Genomic DNA, 20370 nt, shown 5'->3' with positions numbered 1-20370 from the left:
TATTCCTTTTTCAAACATGAATAAATATTATGATATTATATATATATATATATATATATACACATATTTTCATCAAATGGAGCAACATTAATTAAAACGGTATTTCTTAAAAAAATAGATTTATTCAAATTTAAAAATGTCCTATTTAGAGTCTGTCATTTAAAAGCAAATACATAGACTACATATATAGAAATAAAGCAGCCAGGACACCAATATAAAACAATCAGTTAAACAACACATTTTTGATTTTTACAAAAATGAACTCTGAGTTGGCAATTACAATGTTCAAAAATCGTTGTGCAAAACTTTCATCAGTTGAATTATTAGTACATACATGCAAATATATGTTTACATGCACAGAAAAGTAATAAATTACACTGCATCTGCAACCACAATGTAGACAGTTCAAAAAGGAGGAGATATGTACTGCACATTTTAAAACACTCCAAAGCACCCAAGAACTAGAAATAACACAAATAGGATTACATTCTGCTATTACGCAACATACACCTTGCAAATTTTGTTCCCCAAAGTCAAGTAAGGACTGCCATTAAAACATCGAAATTCCAACTAAATGATAACTTGAGGAATCTTAAAACCCCTCAAAATAGACTTGAATACATCTTTTCAAGTGTGGCCAGATCAGTGCTTCTACCCTTTTCTTAAATATGGTTGCTATGGAGACTCCTCTTCCAAAAAAGATGACAGCAAAATTCCATGTCCAAATTACCCGACTCAATATGTCACTTTCAAATTCAAGACAATAGCATATTGGCAATTTACAAATGAGTTTGATTTACCCTGACAAAGTTGTAAGCTGAAAGTAACTCCCTAAAATATTTAGGCAGTAGAGGAACTGTATAGATGGGTGGACGGATGTATTTTTAATGGGTGACACTATTTCTATTTAAAAGAAAAGTATAGGTGATCAGTGGATTTTCATGTTCAGTGCAAACAAACTTAATAATGCACATCCTTCCACATATTATTATGTTAAATAGACAGTCTTGATATGTTCCAACAACCAATAATTTGTCTTCAAATTACATTTTATATACCAAAATAATTCTATTAAAAAAGAATGATACCCATACAAAGTGTTCACAAGCTTTTAGCCAGAATGTGTCCAAATCTGTTTTCATTGATAATATAGTAATTTATAGGTGTTACTCCAAGCACACAACAATAGTACCCTAATTTAAAAAAACATGAGGCTAATTGGTCATAACTATTAAGACTTTTCACAAACAAAGGCATATTAAGAGTAGTTTAAAGCAACAGTTTTGATTTGCACACCAAGAACGGAAAAGCAGGGCTTCTGAAGTGAAACTCTTGAGAAAAACAAAACAAAAAACTTTAAGACCCTTCAAGAAGTCTAACTTTGGTAGCATGAGGAAATCAAGATGATAGACACAGTGATTTTCAGACCATCAACACACATCTGTTTAACTCAAAGAATATGTATGGAGAGGGAGCCAGTTTGGCACTGACACGAGTCTATAAGGTATATCATGTATCTAACTTGTATCTAAAAAGTTCCAGGACTTGTGTCACAAAAGATCCATCAAATCTGAATTTCAAGTTTTGCGCTTCGACATAATCCTTTAGAATAATGCACTTCGCCAACGTAGTCTACTTTATTGAACACACTCCCTCTATGTCCCATTTTTGTTCTGTCTAATGGATAGTCTGTGTATGATGACGCTATTCAATTTTGTATTTGTTGCGGAATCTCTCCAGAAGGGCTCTCAGAACATTCCCGGGCTTCTGCTGGTGCTTGTCTATGAGAGACTGGACAGCCTGTTTTACCTGTAAAGGAAAGGATGAAATATATAGTCTTCTCATGACTTATTACATCATCATCATCATCCACGTGCCATTTTCTCTGATTTATTTACAGTTAGTAGTCTGAAATGCACCTTGGGTTCATCAACTTTACAAATAAGATCTGAGTATTCAATCCAATTTAGGATCAAAATAAACACTCCTCGTGATAGTGACTAGCAAAATGTTATGATATTTATTTAATAAAGATTAACTAACAGATTTTAGATTAATGGTATAATTTTTATCTAGAAGAGCCACTGTAATTCACATTGGAATAATATTCAGGCACAGTTGCGTTAGGCAACCTATACTAAGCTATTTGTGTGCCAATCTCGGACTCTGCATTGTCCCTGAACAAAAGTTTGTTTTGCCTTTTCTCAGTTAGAAATTTGAAATGTGTTTTGGGTGTACTTTTTCTGCCAGCTCTGAAGCACTTATATTCGGGTCATAGGGGATAGGATCGCCAAGGAATGTTCGGAACTTCACTGGGAATCCACCATATACAGGAGCGATAGGAAGACGAAATCTCTCGTACAGCCAACGGAAAAATTCTGGTCAGAAAAACACAGGATCAGAACATTGGTGTCTGGTGTGATTAAAAATGAAATAGATAAATAAATGATTACAATTAAGGCTGAAAATGTAATTGTATTTGTGAATTTCGTGCAGGTGAACAGAAGTAAAATAAATATTTAATTAAAGATAAAAAAAAAGATGGCAAAAAAATTCGAGCCAAACAATTCAATGAGCACTTACTCAGTGTTCCCAAAGATCTGAAGCCTTCTCGGACATTTTGGGTAAACATTGGAATTATAGCCTGAAACATAAAAGATAATACAGTATATATACATAATAACTGTGCATTTTTTAAAATATTTTTCTAAATGGCTGTGGTTAGCATTTTGTTCCTTACCTCTTCTGGATACTGTAACCATAAATGAGATGTAAGGGATTGTTTTTTAATTTCAGGAAAAACTACGTACCACCTTAGAATCGATGGCGACTTGGGCGAAGCCTTTGCGTTTACCCCAAAGAAGAGGATAAGTCTCATCGCTGAACAAAGCCTCCCTCACACCTCCTGGAGAAATGCCCAACAGGTGACCATTCTTCAGTGCCTGTACACACTCCTCCTGAGGACCATGCATCACACTGAACACCTCCAATAGTAATTTGAACCCTGGCGGAACGATGGATAAAAACGGGTGAATTTTCTTGCTTAACTCCTATTCCACAAAGGCAATATTAATCAGTTAATTAATTAATCGGGGCACATATTGTAAAGAAAATTATGAGGTCTACTTTCTTATTACATATAGTACTGCACTCTTGTAGATTTTGTATCTGTCAGAGACCGCACATACCTGGTATTTTGAAAAGGAAGTGGTCAGCTACAGAGTGGCAAGTTCGTCCTTTCTGGATAATGACATTAGCTAAGAAGTAGTAGTAATCAATCGGAATGGCTCCATGATAGTACACTATTAGTGCTGGTCCTTTGTCTGGGATTTTGTCCATCCCATGGATCTCATAGCCTGGTGGAAAAGAAAATTACACAATGCAGAAGTGATTGAAGACAAAATAACTGCATATTACTGAGTTACTGCAAAGAAACATCCCACTTCAATAATTCTAAAAGGTCACAACCACTGTCCTGTCTAGGAGTGGATTTAAAGCTTGGCCCAACACATTCCACAATTTGAGTAAATTTCCACCAAATTTAATCCTACCGTGCCATATAGCGCCATGTCCATCCCATAACGTTGCCAGAGTCTTTCTGGCTCCATCCCAAAGGTTGTTGCAGTATGCCTCTCTCAACTGATTCTTCCTCTGTTAGAGGATAAAAAGATGCAAAATAGTTTAACAACTACACTGCAACTTAACAACTTCAACAGCTGTGATTTGACTAAAGGACTAAAACTTTTTGTCTGTGCTCTCTCGTTCAAAATTAACAAAGTTCTTGTTGACAGAACCTAGAGAAGCCTTGAATGACTGAAAAGCTGTATATGGTGGAGTACTGACAGTAATCTGGACATGAGTGATACAAAATAAAAACCGCATTCAAATTAATATCGTGAAACAAAACATTATTTTTGCCTACCTTGTAGACATGAAGAAAAAGTATCGAGAGGTAGAGGAGGATGACGATGAGGAAGGGTAGGATAAAGACGATTGCTAGAGGGGTGAAGACCCACAATAAGTATTCGAGAACACTCAGGTAGTCCTCTACCTGACCAAGGCCAACCCATTCCTCCAAGGCATGAAAGCTACAAAACTGTAAACAAAGATGGACATCAGTAAGTTCAATTGCTACATGCAAAAAAAAAAAAAAAGATTAACACAGCAGTTTGCAATATCTACATAGACGCAGATAAAATTGTTGGAACGTTCCTGAACATCCACAATAATCACTAAATATATTCAGATGCCGTAAAGATCAGCAGTGGGAATTCTTACATGTTGCTTATACTCCAAGAGATAACAGAAATGTCTCACTAGGAAGGCGACTGTGTCCTCTGCTCCCGTCAGACATGACTCGTTTACAGCATTTGACATCCTTCCTTGCTGTCACTCACTGAAGACGTGGCTCTGGATTATTCAAATGATGCCTGAATAGCATTTGCGACTATAACTAAGTAAGTAAGAGAAGGAAACGATTAAATTTGAGTTTTTGGTGGCGCTGTTAGGAAAGTCACAACTTCATAATAGTATTGTCTCACATGACAAACGTGTTTGGAATAATTAGAAGGGGGTTAGCTCGGCAGAGGCAATGTTATTATCATAACATCGACAAAAACGATGGGCCAGTGAGTGTGGCGTCATATTTACTCGCTGATAAAATTCAGAATTTACGTAAACAAGGCAGAACATGAGTGAATTAAATTATAATGGCTGGTTGTAGAGACATAATTTAAAATTCTATTAGCAACGATATTTAACTAACAAATGCCTTCCTGGCGATTCCGGGGTCCGCGACGCTTTGAGTGTAACGCAGAAATCGGTCCGGTGGGGACATGTTTTCGAGGGAATGACAGCGAAACCCCGGACATAAATAAATGTTAAAGTATTTTTTTATACATCGATTTAAAATACGAGATTTGTTATGTAGTCAAATTTAAAGACTATCACTTCCGACCGGTGTGGGCGGAATCACAACCACAGACCACAAACGTAAAAATATTATTTTATTCTGAAATGTTTTGCCGGGATAATCCGGCCGGAAGACTCTCACGACGCACAAATAGTCCTCCCATGCTGGCACAACAGTAAATCTGGTTTAATGGTTTAATTTGTAAACAATTCTGATTAATAAGGCTAAATCGACTCCATGATGCTGGACAAGAGCACGGTGTCAGTCGTGGCAGACATATTCTTCAGCAGAAAACATACATCCGAAGAAATAATCCACTGCTGCTGCTCCAGAGCTTTTGTACAGTCAGTGATCTTTTCTCAATGATATCTCGCAAACAAACGCACTTGTTAATGTGTTTAAATTGTTTAGATGCGGTGTTCATCATCTTTTTATCTGCTTCTTCCTAGTGATCGAGAGTTATATCGGTCAGATAATAGACTTCTCTCACCTGACCAGGCAGACTCTGCAATCCAAGGTAGGTTTTCGATTCTATTTTTATATTTTATTTGACATATTTCATTTCATTGTCCATAGAAGAGGAGAATGAGGAAGAAGAGGGCGATGAAGAAGTTGAATTTTTAGATGAAGAGGCTCAACTGATGTCTAGTATGGGTCTGCCTCTTGCCTTTGCCAGCTCTTCCAGCCGGCGTAAAAAGGTATGTTTGCTGATTTCTGGTTAAAGTGTGAATACTGTCTAAGACTGCACAAAATATCGAAAAAATATCATTGTGTTAATGGAGAAGGCAACATAGCAGAGATGTGTAAGTTTCAGATGGATTTATGTGCTTTTATTTGATTTTGACCAGTCAGATGCAATGCCATCTAATAATGTCATTCTGTTACTAATAATAAACAAATATGTCATCAGAGGCATTAATAGATATGTCAGATCTGAATTATATTTGTGCTCATGTGGCAGGAGAAGAGATCTACCAAGCGACCAGTTACCAATCAGACACAATCTCTTGAGGAACAGGAGGAAAATGTGCAGTTTACTGACAAAGGTAATACGTAACATAATTTATTTGTATTTTTTTCAAACCAGCAAGCTAAGGCAAACTGTTGACCGACACTGTTCTTGGCTCTGTTGTATCTTTATGCAGTTTAACCTACATCACTAATATTTGGCTTGTGCGGGGTTTGGATTGAGTGTATTATTGTTTAGAATATCAATATATCATGTATTTCTATATGTTCTCTAAAGGAGGGGAATAGGAAAGGCGCGTTTAAAAACAACAACAAAGAGAACAATGTACAACTTGTCTTATTTTCTTGTACTGTGAGTTCTAGCAGCAAATAATAATAATTGCAGTTGGGCATGGTTGTTGCGCCATCATCAATTACACAAAAGCATTTCATACACGGAAGTTTTCAAAGGCCAATTCTAGACAGAGCTGGTTTCCGAGGCCAATTAAAAGGACTTACCCTAAACTCCTCCCAAGCCACAAAACCCTCATCCCACAAGATGTAATATTATGATTCACTGTGATTTATTGTTTCATTAATGTCTGTTTGCACAGACATCCGTGATCCTCTGGAAGAAGGACTGAAGACAGAGATGCTGGATGAAGCAGTCGAAACCCCATCGGCCAATGATGCTGGCTGGGAGACATACTGGGGTAGGACCGATGTTACAAATGTGGACACGTTCCGAGCATTTTATTTCATGACAAGGCACATGTAAACATTTTGGATCAATCTCTATCAGATACCAATTCATCCAGTCTAATTGGATTCAGTAATGGGTGTCTTTTATTTTACGGATCTCTTTCTGGTAAAGCTCAACAAGGTGAAGCTCTTCTGTGGAACAGCTGGCTGGAGAAACATCCTGATGACTTGCCGTCTACAGAAGATTCCCAATGTGTGACTAGCCCATGGGACGACCCCAACAAAAAAGCCATCTGGGATCAACACGCAACAGACACCTATTATTACTATTGGGAGCAATACTCATACTGGGCAGCACAGGGCTGGACCACTGACTTATCTTGTGAGAAGAACACTTGGGAAGAAACTACAAATGAGCGGGTGGATGAAAGCGTAGTGAACCATTCAGAGGAACGGCTGGATGAAAAAAATGATGGTGTCGAGGTTTTAAATGGTCTCCTTGAAAAGAACTGCACTTTAAAGGCAGGTGGGAACATCTCAGCTGACTGTGGAACAACCAGAAAACCTTCTGATATGGCCAGTGTAACAAAGAAACACGCAGAAGACTGTATTTCTGAGCCCTCTGATGGGGGTAATTCTGGTAAGAAATCAGATGTTTCCTCACACCAGGAAGAAACCCAACACACAGGTAATACTGAGGAGATGGAGATATAAATCATATTGCATTATCAGACATATTTCATTATCGTTTTTGAATTTTAGCTGGTAGGAGATACAAAATAGAATGTTATTCCACATTTGCATGTTTGCCACTCTATGTAGGTGTATACAGTACAATGAATGGATGAATATTCTTATATTTTATTTAGTTGAAAAAAAATGTCCCACACTAGTCACAATGAATTGTTTCATCAAATCACTGTATCAAAAACTCTGTTTTTATTTTTATTTATTTATTTAGAGTCTCAGCAGGCTGCAGGGAGTCTGAACATACATGTAGGTTCTTCGAATCAGGTATCAAATGGGGAAGATGATGATGATGATGATGAAGAAAATCCCTCAAAAGGCGGACAAAGTAAAATAAAACGCAGGTAAATTTGAACATTGACTTCTGGTGTATTTTTTCACCCTCAGTCACGAGTAGCAGTTCTTTCATTCTTCTGGTACGGCCTGCATATCAAAATCCCAGAAGTTTTAATGTCATGATTCTATATATTATTGTGTTACTTTAATTTTTGCGAGCGGTGTATATCATGGATAGTGTAAAAATAACTTTCCTGAAGGCTCATTTTCATTTTCTCTGCAGTCATGAATTTGACGTGGAGGAGAACCCACATCTAACATGTGATGAAGCCTGGAACAGACTTGGACTGAAACACAATCCAGAGTCACCGTGCGTCTGATGACGTTTTCAGATTTGTTATTTTAATCTCTATATCAAGTTTGTTTTAATCCATCATCAACACTCATATGAATTTGAAAATAATAATCTGACCTGTCTTTCAGGTTCGACAGTGTTTTTAACTTTAAAAGCAGCTTGGGCCAGAAGCGTCAGAAGCGGTGGTGCTCCAAGAGACCTGGCAGCAGTGTGAACACACACATCAGATTCACTGAGACAGATGAAGATGGAACTCAACCTCAGTGTAGCACCATCCTCCAAAAGGTAGGAATCTGGGTTTGTACTAGTACTTTAAACTCCCGTTAAAATAAATTTGTTTTTTTAAAAAAAAAAAAAAAAAAAAGTTACCACCAAACACCACTTGAGTTAAAATGTGAACGCTACACCGATAACTAAAAACTGCTCTGTTGTTTTTCACAGGTTCAAAACTTTCTTGGGGCGATTCAGAGTGACGCACATGCGAATTTAAATGAGCAACAACAGCATGAAGGAAAAAGCATGCACTCTGAGGAGGAGCCTCCCACTTCATCTGACAAAAATGACGTCAGTAGTGACAACGTTGCACATGGAAGTCATACATCATTTGAAGAGGAGAGTCCTAATTTCCCGGACATTGAGAAGAAGGATATCGAGAGAGAGGAATCAACTAGGCAATTGGAATGTTTGGAAGTCCCAGACTTTCTCTTGCCCAACAAACCTCCAGGCAATATTGGTGAGTGCAGAACTATATAATAATCACATTTAGGATTACAGTTGAAAAATTAAAAAAAATATATATATAAAATCAATTCTGATTGTGAAAGAAGCAAAAAAGCCAAAGAAGATGAATAAACGATGGAGGAAGCAGAAGATACCGGCAGACATGGCAGCAGAACCAGGGCTGGCCAAATACTGGGCTCAGCGGTACAGACTCTTCTCTCGCTTTGACGAAGGAATCAAACTGGACAGAGGTCTTTAAATCTTGTCATTTTTATTCTTTGGTTTGACTCGGCATGAGACGTGGCAGTTTGTCCGTACTATTGTCATGTGTGCTTCTGCACCTTTTAAATGTCCCCAAACTTAACATCGTTACATGTTTCAGAGGGCTGGTTTTCTGTGACACCAGAGAAGATTGCTGAGCACATTGCCCTCAGAGTGGAGTCCAGCTTTTCCAACACTCAGCTGATCATTGATGCATTCTGTGGAGTTGGAGGAAATGCTATCCAGTTTGCATTGACTGGGAAAAGAGGTAAAAATCTGTAAATAGCTTTTCCTTAACCATAATGAATTTGAAATAGTTGAATTCAGCTTTCAATCAAGGATTATCAGAAATTGCTCGTATATGTTCACATGTCCTGTGTTTTTACTCTCAGTCCTAGCTGTTGATATTGACCCAGTACGTCTGGACTTAGCACGCCACAATGCTACCGTTTATGGCGTCGCACATCAAATCGAGTTTATTCAAGGGGACTTCCTTCAGCTGGCGCCTCGTCTCTGCGGCGACGTTGTCTTCTTGTCGCCCCCCTGGGGAGGACCAGATTACCTGACTGCAGAGGTGTTTGACATAAAGACCATGATGGAACCAGATGGATATCCTTTTATTTATTTACGCCTTTATGCTGTTTTTCTTTATTTACAATTTAACAGTCTATCAGTAAGCAATGCATGACATCCCTTTAGATTGTTTGTGCAGTAAATTACTTTTCTAACAACTCAACTTTTCTAACGACAAATTGTTATTTCAATGTTTTGCCAATTTTGATTTCTAATAATGACATGATAAATATTATATTAGTTTCTATCCTTAACTGGGGTCACTTTTCAGATTTTTCATCTGGCTAAACAAATATCAGACAACATTGTGTATTTCTTGCCTCGCAACGCAGACATGGATCAGGTCAGAATCTTCACTGTCGTAAAATGTGTGGAGGTGCAAAAGTTAAAAAAAACATTTTTGTTCAGTGTTTTTTGAAAATGGTTCTGGTTATGCAGATGCTATGTCCAGCAAATCCAAGTTTTTAACACCTGCATCATTGGGTTCAAAAGTCAAAACACATCAGTCCATTTTCTGTACTGCAATATAGTATGTATCTAACAGGAATATCTAACAAAGTTTTCTTTACAAAGAAAATGAGTAAAATAATGAAAGCATTGGGCACGGCAATGTTTGCAAATGTTAAATTCATTACTTGGAGCATTCAGTAGCTTTTATAAAGAAAACTTTTCAACACTTGACAAACCTTATAATGGTGTGTCTCTCAATCTGTCCACAGATTGTCTCCCTGGCTGGTCCTGGAGGTAAGGTGGAGGTAGAGCAGAATATCCTCAACAACAAGTTAAAGACCTTAACTGCTTACTTTGGCAGTTTGATTAGGGATGACACCTAAACTCGGTAACAAATCTTTTCAAGTTCTTGATTTGCACTGGATTCATCAAGTACATAAAAATGCCACAGGGACTTTATTTCGTACTTTTTAATCAGGATGTCTGTCTTGTGCCTGTAAAGTACAACACATTTTAACGATTGTTTATAATGTAATCTATTTTGAAATGCACTCTTAATCATTTTTCTACTTTATGTTATGAAACAAATGTTTTCATTTTTTATAAAAAGTGCTTGTTCATGTCCACATATGGGCTGGAAGACTTGTTTTATGGAATGGTAAAGAGGATTTAGGAACCTGTATAAACCATGAAATGTTTATTAAACTGTTTATACAGTATGTATAGTATACATATGTAGTCAAGGCCCAAAACATTGGCACCCATGTGTTTTTGTCAGATAATAACACCAGATCTCACAGAAATTAGAGCAAAAACAAATGCTTGGTTGTTGTTTTATTTGTACGGGAACAGCCAACACAAAAAAGCCAAATCTGATCATTCCACACAGACCTCCCAAAATAGACTGGATAACATTTTAGTAACTCAACTTCATACTTGGTAGCACATCCTTTGGAAAAACTGGTCCGCCAACTGCTCAGGTCGCTCTGATTTGAGGAATGCTTCTCACTGACGGAGCTAGAAGGGGTGCTACGAGGGCACTGGCTCCCCCTAAAAAATCTTTTGGGCATTTTTTAATGTTTCACCCTCTATTCTCTGCAGAGAACATTTTTCAGGGTTTTCTGAAGAATTTGGGGAGGAGCTTGTCATTTTTTTGCTTTGTTTCACAAACCCGCTATGAAATGTATTTTAAAGTATTAGTTTCAACAAGTATATTTGTTTTTTTTTTGTTTACATTTTCATCTCACCTTTATTTAAATAGGGTTTTGTATACACGGACACACTAAAATTAAATACTGTATAAATATTGCAATTCATCTGGCATCCTTTCTTTAATCTCTATAAGCAATATTAGTGTACTTTGGAGGAAAAAAAATCAGTTTGCAAAAAGTCAAGTCGTATTGCAAATGGTTAAGTAGAGAGACTTATTATCTCTGGCTAAGTTGCTGTATTTTCTCAGCTAATTCTAAGCAGTGAAGGACTCTAGTTTTCTCTTTCTGGAGATCATCTGGGCTTATTTGCCCCATTAGCTTGGAGGAGAAGTGGATCAGATCTTGCATGAAAAGACCCACTGCCCCTCTGGGTGTTGGAGGGATTTCAATCAGTTGTCCGGACTCAAATTGAAAGTTGATATTCTTGGCTCTTGGGAGGCCTGGTGCTCGTTCCTCAATCCAAGTCAAAGGTCTGAAAAAAAAAAGGTGAAATACATCAATTATATACGCTTAAATAAAACAAATATGTACAAATAAAATACAATTTAAACTGTATCCGATTATTCATTTAATTGATGGAATAATTAATAGAAAATATCGATTCTAAAAATATTAAATGGGGACAGTCCTAGCTCTCTTAACCTCAATAGGGTAAAAAAAAAACCACTAAGAACAACGATTATTTTTGCTAACAAAAAGCAGCAAAGGGCCCCCCAATCATTCTTTTTGATATCTGTCATCTTACAATTTTACAAGGTTAACATTGTTCTCTCACTTTTTGTCAGCAGTTAGCATTTTTGCAGTCATCTTGCTGTAGTTAGTGCCCAAGTCTTGTTCCATGGTTGCTGCAGTTACAGAGAGCTCTCCAAACAACTCAACCAACCAGGTGAGCCGAGCGATGCCACTAAATGAAAGAAAACCAAACCCTGGCTTTAGAACGCCACCTAAGAAAAAAAACAAAACACAAAATTCAATAAGCCTGGTAATACTATAAATGTATCTGGTCTCACAATAAACAGCATTATTAAACTAAGGTGGGACTTGTGGATATTAAAATGAGTAGACTGGATAAAAACGAAGTAGTAGTAAAAGTAGTAGTCATGGCAACAAACGTGTGATGTATGTCTAGATTAGCATGCGGCTTCCTTATGTCACAACAAAGATTTATGGCACCAAAAAGTGCACTAACTGACCTTTTCCTCAGAATACAACACAGGATAAGAATTAAGGTAAGACATTTTGATTTATAGTCAGAAAAATACAGTACCACCAATAGAACCATAACCTGTAAAATGAAGCGTTCCCTCCTGCAAAGTTTTTCCTTTGACCTCTGTCTTCAGCCATTTGAAATCTTCTGAAAAAAGTTCTATGTGCTCCTCGTGAAGAATCACCCCTATCACACAGACACAGTATTTTATCTACAATGTTGACATATTGAAGTTTTTTTTTTATACTCTTGATCAACACCTCGGAATTGACTAATCATTTGAGAGATGTATTTCAAGATTTTTGTACTTGTACACTAAGTCACATTATTATCACCTTTCTCCTGCGCCAAATTCCAGAGGTCAACAGCAGCTTTGTAGTTTAGCGTCATGGGATACTCCACACAAACATGTTTCCCTGCCTGCAAAAAAGTTCTGGTACAGAAAAACATCAGTGCACAAAAATTTAAGATGACCTTGAGCAAAGACATATTTGAGAAATACACTCAGGCAAAAATATTGAACAATTATGATTATTTTACATACCTGACACCATCCTCATGTGATGCATTCTCTGTGCAGATGAACGCCACGTCAATGTCTTCTCTGCTCAGAGCCTCTTCGATTGGAATCTGACTCACTCCTTGCTGACTGTCCAGAGTTCTCCTGTTGACAAAAATATGAACGTAAGGTGTCATCAACTTATGATGTAATAACGCCATATTGAGTATATTGAGTTCATTATTAAAGTGGTTTGTATTTGTGCGTAATGTGTGCAAGACAGTAGTTTGTTGCGACCTAGAGACGAATCCTTGGACAGTGAATTTCTCAGCAGAACTGCCCGGCAGCGAAGATAAGATGTCTCTGATCCTCACCCAACCTGCTGTCCCGATGCCCACCACCACAGCTCCAAACATCATGCCTGTGAGAGGATGTTGCATTGATCATGCCTTGCTAAATGAACCAAATCACACTGGGCCAAACAAGTAGTCACTTTGCATAGTATAAGACTACGATCCTGAGCAAAAGACACGCATGCTAAACTAATGAAGATATTTTTGGGTGAATTGGATTTACATTTATGTTAAGTGATATTTTTTTTAAAAAAATCGAATTGATGGGGGTTAGGAAAATGGACAATGTGGACGAAGGATTGTTTATATATACTATATATATATATATATATAAACATTATATATATATATATAAACATTATATATATATATATAAACATTATATATATATATATATATATATATATATATATTATATATATTTTATATTATATATATATAGGCATTTTATATATATATATGTATATAAACATTATATATATATATAAAATGATGTCTTATCTAATGTATTATCTAAGTGTTTGGGGGGGTACCCATCCCTCGGTATCCGATGTTCACGTAATTATTTGAGAATCAGTACACCCTTAACATTTCGAATCTGGTATGCTCCCAGAGTAGGTTACTTACTTGCTTGTCGACACTCGACAATCCTTGCGTGGAAGTAGTTGTGTATACTCTGCGCGCCGTTGTGCAGCGTGATGACTGTCCTAGCTTGTTCGCTTTTGTGTACTACTAAGTGCGTGTGTGCCGGGGAGGCCACGCCCCTTATCAGCAGCGTGCTATGGAAAGCCGATTGGACATTATTTGTTTTGCGCTTTTGTGGGTTATGGTAGAAGGAAAAGGGTCGCCTGTGAATTGTTTGTCATTTTTAAGTATCATATTGTTAACGGAAAGAGAAACGAGTTAATCTACCATCAAGTGTTCATTCAAATGTGTATCGTGGGTTGGTTAGGAACAGACGTTATCTCAGTTTCCAGCTTTACATCACCGATATGATGAAAGCGTGTTTCTCGTGGGTTTTTTTTTTCTTTTTTCAAATTCTACAAGCTTATCTAAAAAACCCACAACCACTTGCAGATAAAAAGTTCGGTAGTTAGCTAGGTTTGTATTTAGTTATCTAGGAGAGTTTGCATCCTTCGATAGCTCAGTTGGTAGAGCGGAGGACTGTAGAATTTGTTGATATCCTTAGGTCGCTGGTTCAAATCCGGCTCGAAGGAGTTATTTTTTTTTCTCAGACTGAACTATTGCAAGATCTACCAGTTTAGGAGTTTGTTGGATTTGTGTGTTCATGTAGCTTCACTGAAATGTATCCTTCGATAGCTCAGTTGGTAGAGCGGAGGACTGTAGAAGTTGTTGACATCCTTAGGTCGCTGGTTCAAATCCGGCTCGAAGGAGTTCTTTTTCTCAGACTTCATACTGAACAATTCAAAAACCCACCAGTTTGGGAGATTGTTGCATTTGTATGTACATGTGGAGTTACCCCAATATACCCTTCGATAGCTCAGTTGGTAGAGCGGAGGACTGTAGAGCTTGCTGACATCCTTAGGTCGCTGGTTCAAATCCGGCTCGAAGGAGTTCTTTTTTTCTCAGACTCGCAATGCCAGATAAATGAAATTGAGTGCAAGATAAATCAAAGTGACTTTTGTTTGGTTCACAGAATTATATGTGGGGCCAGAAATGAACTCAGTACAGTTGTGTTGCCATCTAACATAGTACCCGCCTTCCAGAACCCGACAGGCACATGGCGGAGCAATAATGGAGCGCACCAAAAATGACGTATACGGAAGTTTGGAACGTAGGCTTGTCCCACGGCGTCCTTAATGCGTGATACTGATGAATGAAGAGGTGAACATGCTAAATAAAATTTTGTTGCGCTGTGAATCAGTAAGCCAAAGTAAGGATATCTCTAAGAAATGACTGTGATTTTAGATTAATTTTAATGCTTGTCAATTAATCACTGACAGTCGAGTCGTTAATGTCATTTCTCACTCAGTCATAGTGCCAATGAGGGACTGGCGAACTGTATCGAAGGGCAAATCTGCAGTATCTGGTTCTGGTCACAACAGTATTTCCTTTTATTTAATTTTTTATTTACACAGAAGATGAGGATTTCCACCAATAAACTGCAACAGCTCACAATATTCACCACCTTACTGACAGGAGGAGGAATTGGCACCATGTACTACCTGATGCAAAGTGAGTATAAAACTGTGTTAGGTCATTAACGTTTTTCCCTTTGATTGTTTTTATTTTTTTTTACACTGACTGTACTAAACTATACAGATAAGAAATTGTTGTTCTTTTTTTAAAATGAAAAACTTATCGATGCAGAATTTTCATTGAAAGCTCACTGATTTATTTTGAGTCTCTCGACATAAAAAGGAAGAAAGAAATCAAAGGTGTCACTTCAGTTTTTTGGAAGTAGTAAAAATGTGACAGTATTTTGTTTTAAAGGATAAACCAGATTTATTTTTGTATCATATTAGAGAAATTTGCTGAGTCAGACTACCACAAGTTGCCTCTGCAGAAGTTGGAAGCATGTACGGTCGCCATGAAGAGTTTGGGCGCTCCACCATTAAAAATTCACAACATCCACCTGACTGACAGGCACAATCGAATAGACCACCAAACAGCACAGGTACTGTGTTTAGAAAGCCGCATGGTAATAATTTTTTTGATTTACATAGCATGCTCAACATAAGTGAGTGTATCCTTGATGCCTTTACTGGCATCTTCCTCCACCATCGGTGCCAACACACCATCAGTTGACACCTCCGCCCCTCTTTTCACCTCAATGTCCAAAACATACAGCTGCAAATTTGATGATACGATTACAAAGTCGATCATCAAAGTGCACATACGGACACCCTTACTTTTGAACATTTCATTAAGTACGATCTGATGAAGCAAATTTCCATTTGAGTCCATTTGAGGGATTATAAATTTGTGTTGAGCTCTGTATGTATTCATTAGAGCTTCTATGGTTTTGCAGATAAAGATCCCTGTTACTGGCTCAAAAACTGGGGGCTATTTATATACATCTTCCATCAGAGACCCAATCACCAATAGGTATGTACATTCTATTCCCTCAGTCAAAATAAATTTATGCTCCAGAAAGGACCCACTAATTAATTAGAAAGTTGGAAAATTGCCGTTAAAGCAGCAGGAGACAAGTTTACTGCTGCTTTAACGGCACTTTTAATGAATATTAGACCAGCAGCAATACAGTTTTTTGACTTTTAAATGTTTTTTTGATTTGGAAAGAGAAGCTGCGATGAACGAACCGCGAAGTAGCGAGGGATCACTGTATACCAATTTGGACTTGATGTCATGATGTTGTATTTCTACTGTTGCAGTATACGTATAGAGTCAAAATTATAAAACCCAATACCCTTCACGGGCTAAACGTTGGCAAATATTTCAAAACTGCGTTTCTGTAGATGGAGTGTGAAGCTGGCAGTTTTGAGACTCAAAGAAGGTGAGACCATTGACCTAATGAATCCTCCATTGGTGGCATCAGAATGGAATCTTGAGGATACCGACTGATTGCAACTACTCTTCCCAACTTCAAGGTAGAATTAACCCCACACTAGTTGCACAAAAAGCAATTTAGGGATTTCAGGTAGACCACATTTGTAAGTAATTCACAACAAGCTCTGGCTTCTTTTGTTTTACTTGATATTTTGAATTCTTTTTACTTCCTCAAGTCAATATTTTGTCTCCAAGACAAAGTGGACAATGTTCTTCTATTTATCATTTCGAAACTGATTTTGAAGCCCCCAACAATGTTCAACTGACTCACTTACCACAGCTTCCTACTTTTTGAATCATGCACAGTACATATAGAAACCACAGCTCGAAGGTTTAAACCATTAATCTGAGAAATCAGTGATTTATGTGTTATGTTAAAGAGAATATCATTATTTTAATCTCAGGGAATCATATCTTCATCACGCTTGTGACAAAACTGTGACAATTTTGGCAAAAGTGTGAACAATTTTGCTTACTGCTTTGCCTGTGTGAAAGTTTGTATGAGATATTGCTCATGCATACTTTATCAAGTGAGAAGACGGATTTCCTGTAACTGCACTTAAATATTGTATTTCCCATACTGAATGTAGAATTTTATTTCTGTTTTCTTTGCTATCGTTGCACCCTTCATCCTGGTTTCTTTTGCCTTGCATTCATAATTTAGTTGGTTTGATATCCAATTTAAAGTACAAAATAAATAACAGCGACTAAGTGATAAAAGAGCCTGCATCACACCCACTTTGAATAATTGCTGACTGGTCAACATTATCGCACACACACCAGCCACCAGTTTACACACACGTACAAGACATCTGTGTGCACATCTCCTGGAAGGAGGCCAGCACCCCTACTTTCAGATTCTCGATCTGCAGTCAGAATTGACTTGTGTGCTTCTTTGCGATCTCTGACCTTTAAGCCTTATATGGAAAGCAGCTTTGGTAAGTAATTAAGTGTGAATTTTTATACCATATGAAATTTTGTAATCAATTGTTAGTCTGATTAAAACTTAGGGCATATGATACTGTTTTAAATTGCATCAAATCTTTTTAGTTGTGTGTTTGTAGAAATATGATCATAGGGTATAATTTCTGTGATGTTATTGTGTGTTTACCTCTTTAAGAGAGTATTACTCATATTGAGCAACACACTTTGAGGCAAAAGACAAATCGGCACTCTTTACAATTTATGATTCTTTTTTACTACATGATATTTCCTCAGAGTATAATAAATGTAAGAAAAGAAATCAAAATTGCAGCTGTTTCATTTCTAGAACAGTTTTTTAGGGAACAACAAACTCAAAGGCAATAAAAAACGATGAGTAAGAAAAAGGCTTTTTACTTGATCGTCTGAATCTTCGTTCAGTTTGCAATTCATTTGTGTAGCCAAGGCCTTGATAATTTATACAAATATGATATAATGCATGTGATATAATTGATCAAAACTACATCCGCTAACATCAACCTTACTAAAATCACAAAGCAACCTAACTTAATTGTGTTCCAATACAGTAAATGCATAAAATAAAATATCACAATTTGGTAGCAAAAATGGCCATGTGTATTCCTTTTTAAATATGACATTTTGATTGCTACACTTAGAATAAAATAAGGACATTTATTTAAAACAAATAATTATAGTTTTGTGACTTTGTGTATATTTAAAGTTTCTTGCACTACTGGGAACGACATTGGCCAAGGTTTGCTGTAAATAAATGGAATAAAATAACACCTCTCTGCAATTGATCACGAACATGGTGTTTTTTAAACCTCTGAGTATGAGTCATTTTTGAGAATAATAGTATTGCACACTGCATCTGTGAAAGTCAGGACATTTTACTGCAACACTCAGCAGTTTCTGTTCTCCCTTTTGGGGTGAGTAGTAATAGACCAAATCTAATACACATATGCTGTATTGTTTCCATATCAAGGCCAAAACTGAAATATTAAGACTGATTGGTCATCTAAGAATTATATATACATAGTATTTAGAAGTTTTTTATTCTTGCTTTCAGTTTCAAGTTTGCGTCAATGATTTTAAATTGGGCTTAACAGTGGTCTAACCACTTTGTGCATTATGTGGCTCAACAAGTAATGTTGTGACGTTTATCAGTCTAATATACTTTGCAAATATCTCTGCGCCTTAGGACAATCGCCAACCATGGACACGGTTGAAGACCAATATTCCCTCCTCATGGATCTCCTCAATATGAATGAGACATATGACCCAAGCTATGTTGTCAGCGAAAGTGTCAAACTCTGTAGGAAGTCAAACGTCAATGATTTTGGCTCCAAATTTAACCCGGCTTTCTGCTATGTCAATTTCTTGCTGAGTTACCTTGGTAATGGCCTCGTCCTCTACATCATTTACAAGTATGAGAAGCTCAACACGGTGACAAACATTTTCCTGCTCAATCTGGTTCTCTCCAACATCCTGTTTGCCACCAGTCTCCCATTTTGGGCAACTTATCATCTGTCTGAATGGATTTTTGGAAATATTTTATGCAAGTTAGTCAGTAGCGCCTACTTCATCGGTTTCTACAGCTCCATCCTGTTCCTCACACTTATGACTTTCGACCGATACCTTGCAGTGGTGCATGCAGTAGCAGCTGCTAGAAGCAGAAAGAGAAGCTATGCTTTTATATCCTCTGCAGTTGTTTGGTGTATCAGTGTTATGGCCAGTGTGAAAGAACTGATTTTCCAGAACGTGTGGAAGAGTCCTTTCAACGGGCTGGTGTGTGAGGAGTCAGGATACTCTGAAAGCACCATGGCATTGTGGCGTCTGGTCTCTTATTATCAACAATTTCTGCTGTTTTTCCTCCTCCCTTTGCTGATGGTCATCTACTGCTACATCAGCATCACTGTCCGCATCCTGTCCACTCGAATGAAGGAGAAATGTCGTGCCATCAAGCTTATATTCATCATCATCTTTACTTTCTTCCTTTGCTGGACCCCCTACAATGTCGTCATCCTGCTTCGAGCCATACAGAGCTCCAATCCGGATGTCGATTGCGCTGACTCAGACAAACTGGATTATGCGTTGTTTGTGACCCGCAATGTAGCCTACCTTTATTGTTGTATCAGTCCAGTCTTTTACACATTTGTGGGTAAAAAGTTTCAGAGCCACTTTAAAAGGCTGCTTGCTAAGAAAATCCCGTGTCTCAGGAGACACATAAGTTTCAGCAGCCAGAGTACCCGAAGCACATCACAGAAGACACCGCATTCTGAGTATGAGTACTAGAGGAACTACATGCTGTAAATAGAAATTTGATGGAAACAATAAGCAATGAACATTTCAGAAAAAAATGGAAAATTGCTGTTGTAGTTACTCATAGAATTTCTTTTTTTTTTTTTTATGATTCAAAATGATTTCTGTATGACTTTTATACCTTGTTAATCATTTCATTGTATTTTAGTGCTTTCATTTCAATTGTCCTTAGCTGGACAATCTCATGTATACACGGCATTAATGAAGCAAAATTAGACACTGGTTTTGGTTTTGTGTGTGTATGTAAGTTTTGAAGACTCACTGTCTTGGTTTCTGATAAAAATTAATACAAATTGTTGTACATATATTTCACTATTTTGATTTTTTTCACTAATTCAGCATTTTTTTAGTACATTGTGTG

General features: G+C 37.3%; 5 protein-coding genes and 3 non-coding genes across 16 annotated transcripts; 6 read left to right on the top strand and 2 right to left on the bottom strand.

Annotated features, from left to right (window-relative positions):
• Positions 1–215: 215 nt before the first annotated feature.
• Positions 216–4899, bottom strand: tmem68 (transmembrane protein 68). 2 transcript variants are annotated; one of them, XM_088397380.1, is made up of 9 exons: positions 4766–4899; positions 4279–4453; positions 3923–4096; positions 3552–3651; positions 3189–3356; positions 2811–3004; positions 2584–2644; positions 2239–2378; positions 216–1809 (listed from the first exon to the last, which is right to left on the bottom strand). In XM_088397380.1, the coding sequence occupies exons 2-9, from the start codon at positions 4375–4377 to the stop codon at positions 1705–1707; spliced, it is 1041 nt and encodes a 346-aa protein (XP_088253506.1). In that variant the 5' UTR covers positions 4378–4453; positions 4766–4899; the 3' UTR covers positions 216–1704. The 2 variants fall into 2 exon arrangements, with proteins under 2 accessions (XP_088253506.1, XP_088253507.1); XM_088397381.1 differs by having other exon boundaries at positions 4318–4841.
• On the top strand, positions 2797–11256 carry tgs1 (trimethylguanosine synthase 1). Of its 5 annotated transcripts, none has more exons than XM_088397372.1 (16): positions 2797–2924; positions 5136–5256; positions 5362–5429; positions 5489–5610; positions 5874–5958; positions 6475–6573; positions 6735–7250; positions 7524–7653; positions 7869–7955; positions 8069–8225; positions 8382–8673; positions 8765–8911; positions 9043–9189; positions 9314–9530; positions 9759–9837; positions 10214–11256. In XM_088397372.1, exons 2-16 carry the CDS (start codon positions 5150–5152, stop codon positions 10325–10327), a joined length of 2367 nt encoding a protein of 788 aa, XP_088253498.1. In that variant the 5' UTR covers positions 2797–2924; positions 5136–5149; the 3' UTR covers positions 10328–11256. The 5 variants fall into 5 exon arrangements, with proteins under 5 accessions (XP_088253498.1, XP_088253502.1, XP_088253499.1 ...); XM_088397373.1 differs by lacking the exon at positions 2797–2924 and adding an exon at positions 4324–4457; XM_088397376.1 differs by lacking the exon at positions 5136–5256 and having other exon boundaries at positions 2803–2924.
• blvra (biliverdin reductase A) lies at positions 10766–13995 on the bottom strand. The gene is made up of 7 exons (XM_088397382.1): positions 13842–13995; positions 13159–13282; positions 12907–13026; positions 12698–12795; positions 12441–12548; positions 11931–12099; positions 10766–11627 (listed from the first exon to the last, which is right to left on the bottom strand). Exons 2-7 carry the CDS (start codon positions 13278–13280, stop codon positions 11372–11374), a joined length of 873 nt encoding a protein of 290 aa, XP_088253508.1. The 5' UTR covers positions 13281–13282; positions 13842–13995; the 3' UTR covers positions 10766–11371.
• Positions 13996–14347: 352 nt separating this feature from the next.
• Positions 14348–14431, top strand: trnay-gua (transfer RNA tyrosine (anticodon GUA)). The gene is given in 2 exon segments: positions 14348–14384; positions 14396–14431. It is a non-coding gene; the product is annotated as a tRNA-Tyr (tRNA).
• A 93-nt stretch (positions 14432–14524) lies between these two features.
• Positions 14525–14608, top strand: trnay-gua (transfer RNA tyrosine (anticodon GUA)). The gene is given in 2 exon segments: positions 14525–14561; positions 14573–14608. It is a non-coding gene; the product is annotated as a tRNA-Tyr (tRNA).
• A 96-nt stretch (positions 14609–14704) lies between these two features.
• Positions 14705–14788, top strand: trnay-gua (transfer RNA tyrosine (anticodon GUA)). The gene is given in 2 exon segments: positions 14705–14741; positions 14753–14788. It is a non-coding gene; the product is annotated as a tRNA-Tyr (tRNA).
• coa1 (cytochrome C oxidase assembly factor 1) lies at positions 14709–17330 on the top strand. Of its 4 annotated transcripts, none has more exons than XM_088397384.1 (5): positions 14709–15059; positions 15317–15410; positions 15701–15852; positions 16207–16283; positions 16655–17330. In XM_088397384.1, exons 1-5 carry the CDS (start codon positions 15048–15050, stop codon positions 16758–16760), a joined length of 441 nt encoding a protein of 146 aa, XP_088253510.1. In that variant the 5' UTR covers positions 14709–15047; the 3' UTR covers positions 16761–17330. The 4 variants fall into 4 exon arrangements, with proteins under 4 accessions (XP_088253510.1, XP_088253512.1, XP_088253511.1 ...); XM_088397386.1 differs by having other exon boundaries at positions 14709–15108; XM_088397385.1 differs by having other exon boundaries at positions 14713–15108; positions 15314–15410.
• Positions 17331–17492: 162 nt separating this feature from the next.
• Positions 17493–20316, top strand: LOC148387681 (C-C chemokine receptor type 3-like). Its single transcript, XM_088397378.1, has 2 exons — positions 17493–17683; positions 18889–20316. The coding sequence occupies exons 1-2, from the start codon at positions 17668–17670 to the stop codon at positions 19980–19982; spliced, it is 1110 nt and encodes a 369-aa protein (XP_088253504.1). The 5' UTR covers positions 17493–17667; the 3' UTR covers positions 19983–20316.
• Positions 20317–20370: the final 54 nt, after the last annotated feature.

Source organism: Syngnathus floridae, chromosome 14 (genome assembly GCF_059516105.1).
Source record: "Syngnathus floridae isolate MCC-2025c chromosome 14, RoL_Sflo_1.0, whole genome shotgun sequence".
Lineage (NCBI taxonomy): Eukaryota > Metazoa > Chordata > Actinopteri > Syngnathiformes > Syngnathidae > Syngnathus > Syngnathus floridae.
The sequence above is the reverse complement of the archived record's forward strand: the minus strand, read 5'-3'. Positions and strand labels throughout refer to the sequence as shown.

Coding starts and splice junctions, on each gene's coding strand:
- tmem68 (XM_088397380.1), bottom strand. CDS start 4,377: ATGTCAAATGCTGTAAACGAGTCATGTCTGACGGGAGCAGAGGACACA. Junction 3,652..3,922: donor TTTTTCTTCATGTCTACAAG/GTAGGCAAAAAT, acceptor ATCCTCTAACAG/AGGAAGAATCAGTTGAGAGA. Junction 3,357..3,551: donor ACATGGCGCTATATGGCACG/GTAGGATTAAAT, acceptor CTTTTCCACCAG/GCTATGAGATCCATGGGATG.
- tgs1 (XM_088397372.1), top strand. CDS start 5,150: ATGATGCTGGACAAGAGCACGGTGTCAGTCGTGGCAGACATATTCTTC. Junction 5,959..6,474: donor TGTGCAGTTTACTGACAAAG/GTAATACGTAAC, acceptor CTGTTTGCACAG/ACATCCGTGATCCTCTGGAA. Junction 7,956..8,068: donor AAACACAATCCAGAGTCACC/GTGCGTCTGATG, acceptor CCTGTCTTTCAG/GTTCGACAGTGTTTTTAACT.
- blvra (XM_088397382.1), bottom strand. CDS start 13,280: ATGATGTTTGGAGCTGTGGTGGTGGGCATCGGGACAGCAGGTTGGGTG. Junction 12,796..12,906: donor TCACATGAGGATGGTGTCAG/GTATGTAAAATA, acceptor TTTCTGTACCAG/AACTTTTTTGCAGGCAGGGA. Junction 11,628..11,930: donor ATGCTAACTGCTGACAAAAA/GTGAGAGAACAA, acceptor TTTTTTTTTCAG/ACCTTTGACTTGGATTGAGG.
- coa1 (XM_088397383.1), top strand. Junction 15,411..15,700: donor CATGTACTACCTGATGCAAA/GTGAGTATAAAA, acceptor GTATCATATTAG/AGAAATTTGCTGAGTCAGAC. Junction 15,853..16,206: donor TAGACCACCAAACAGCACAG/GTACTGTGTTTA, acceptor ATGGTTTTGCAG/ATAAAGATCCCTGTTACTGG.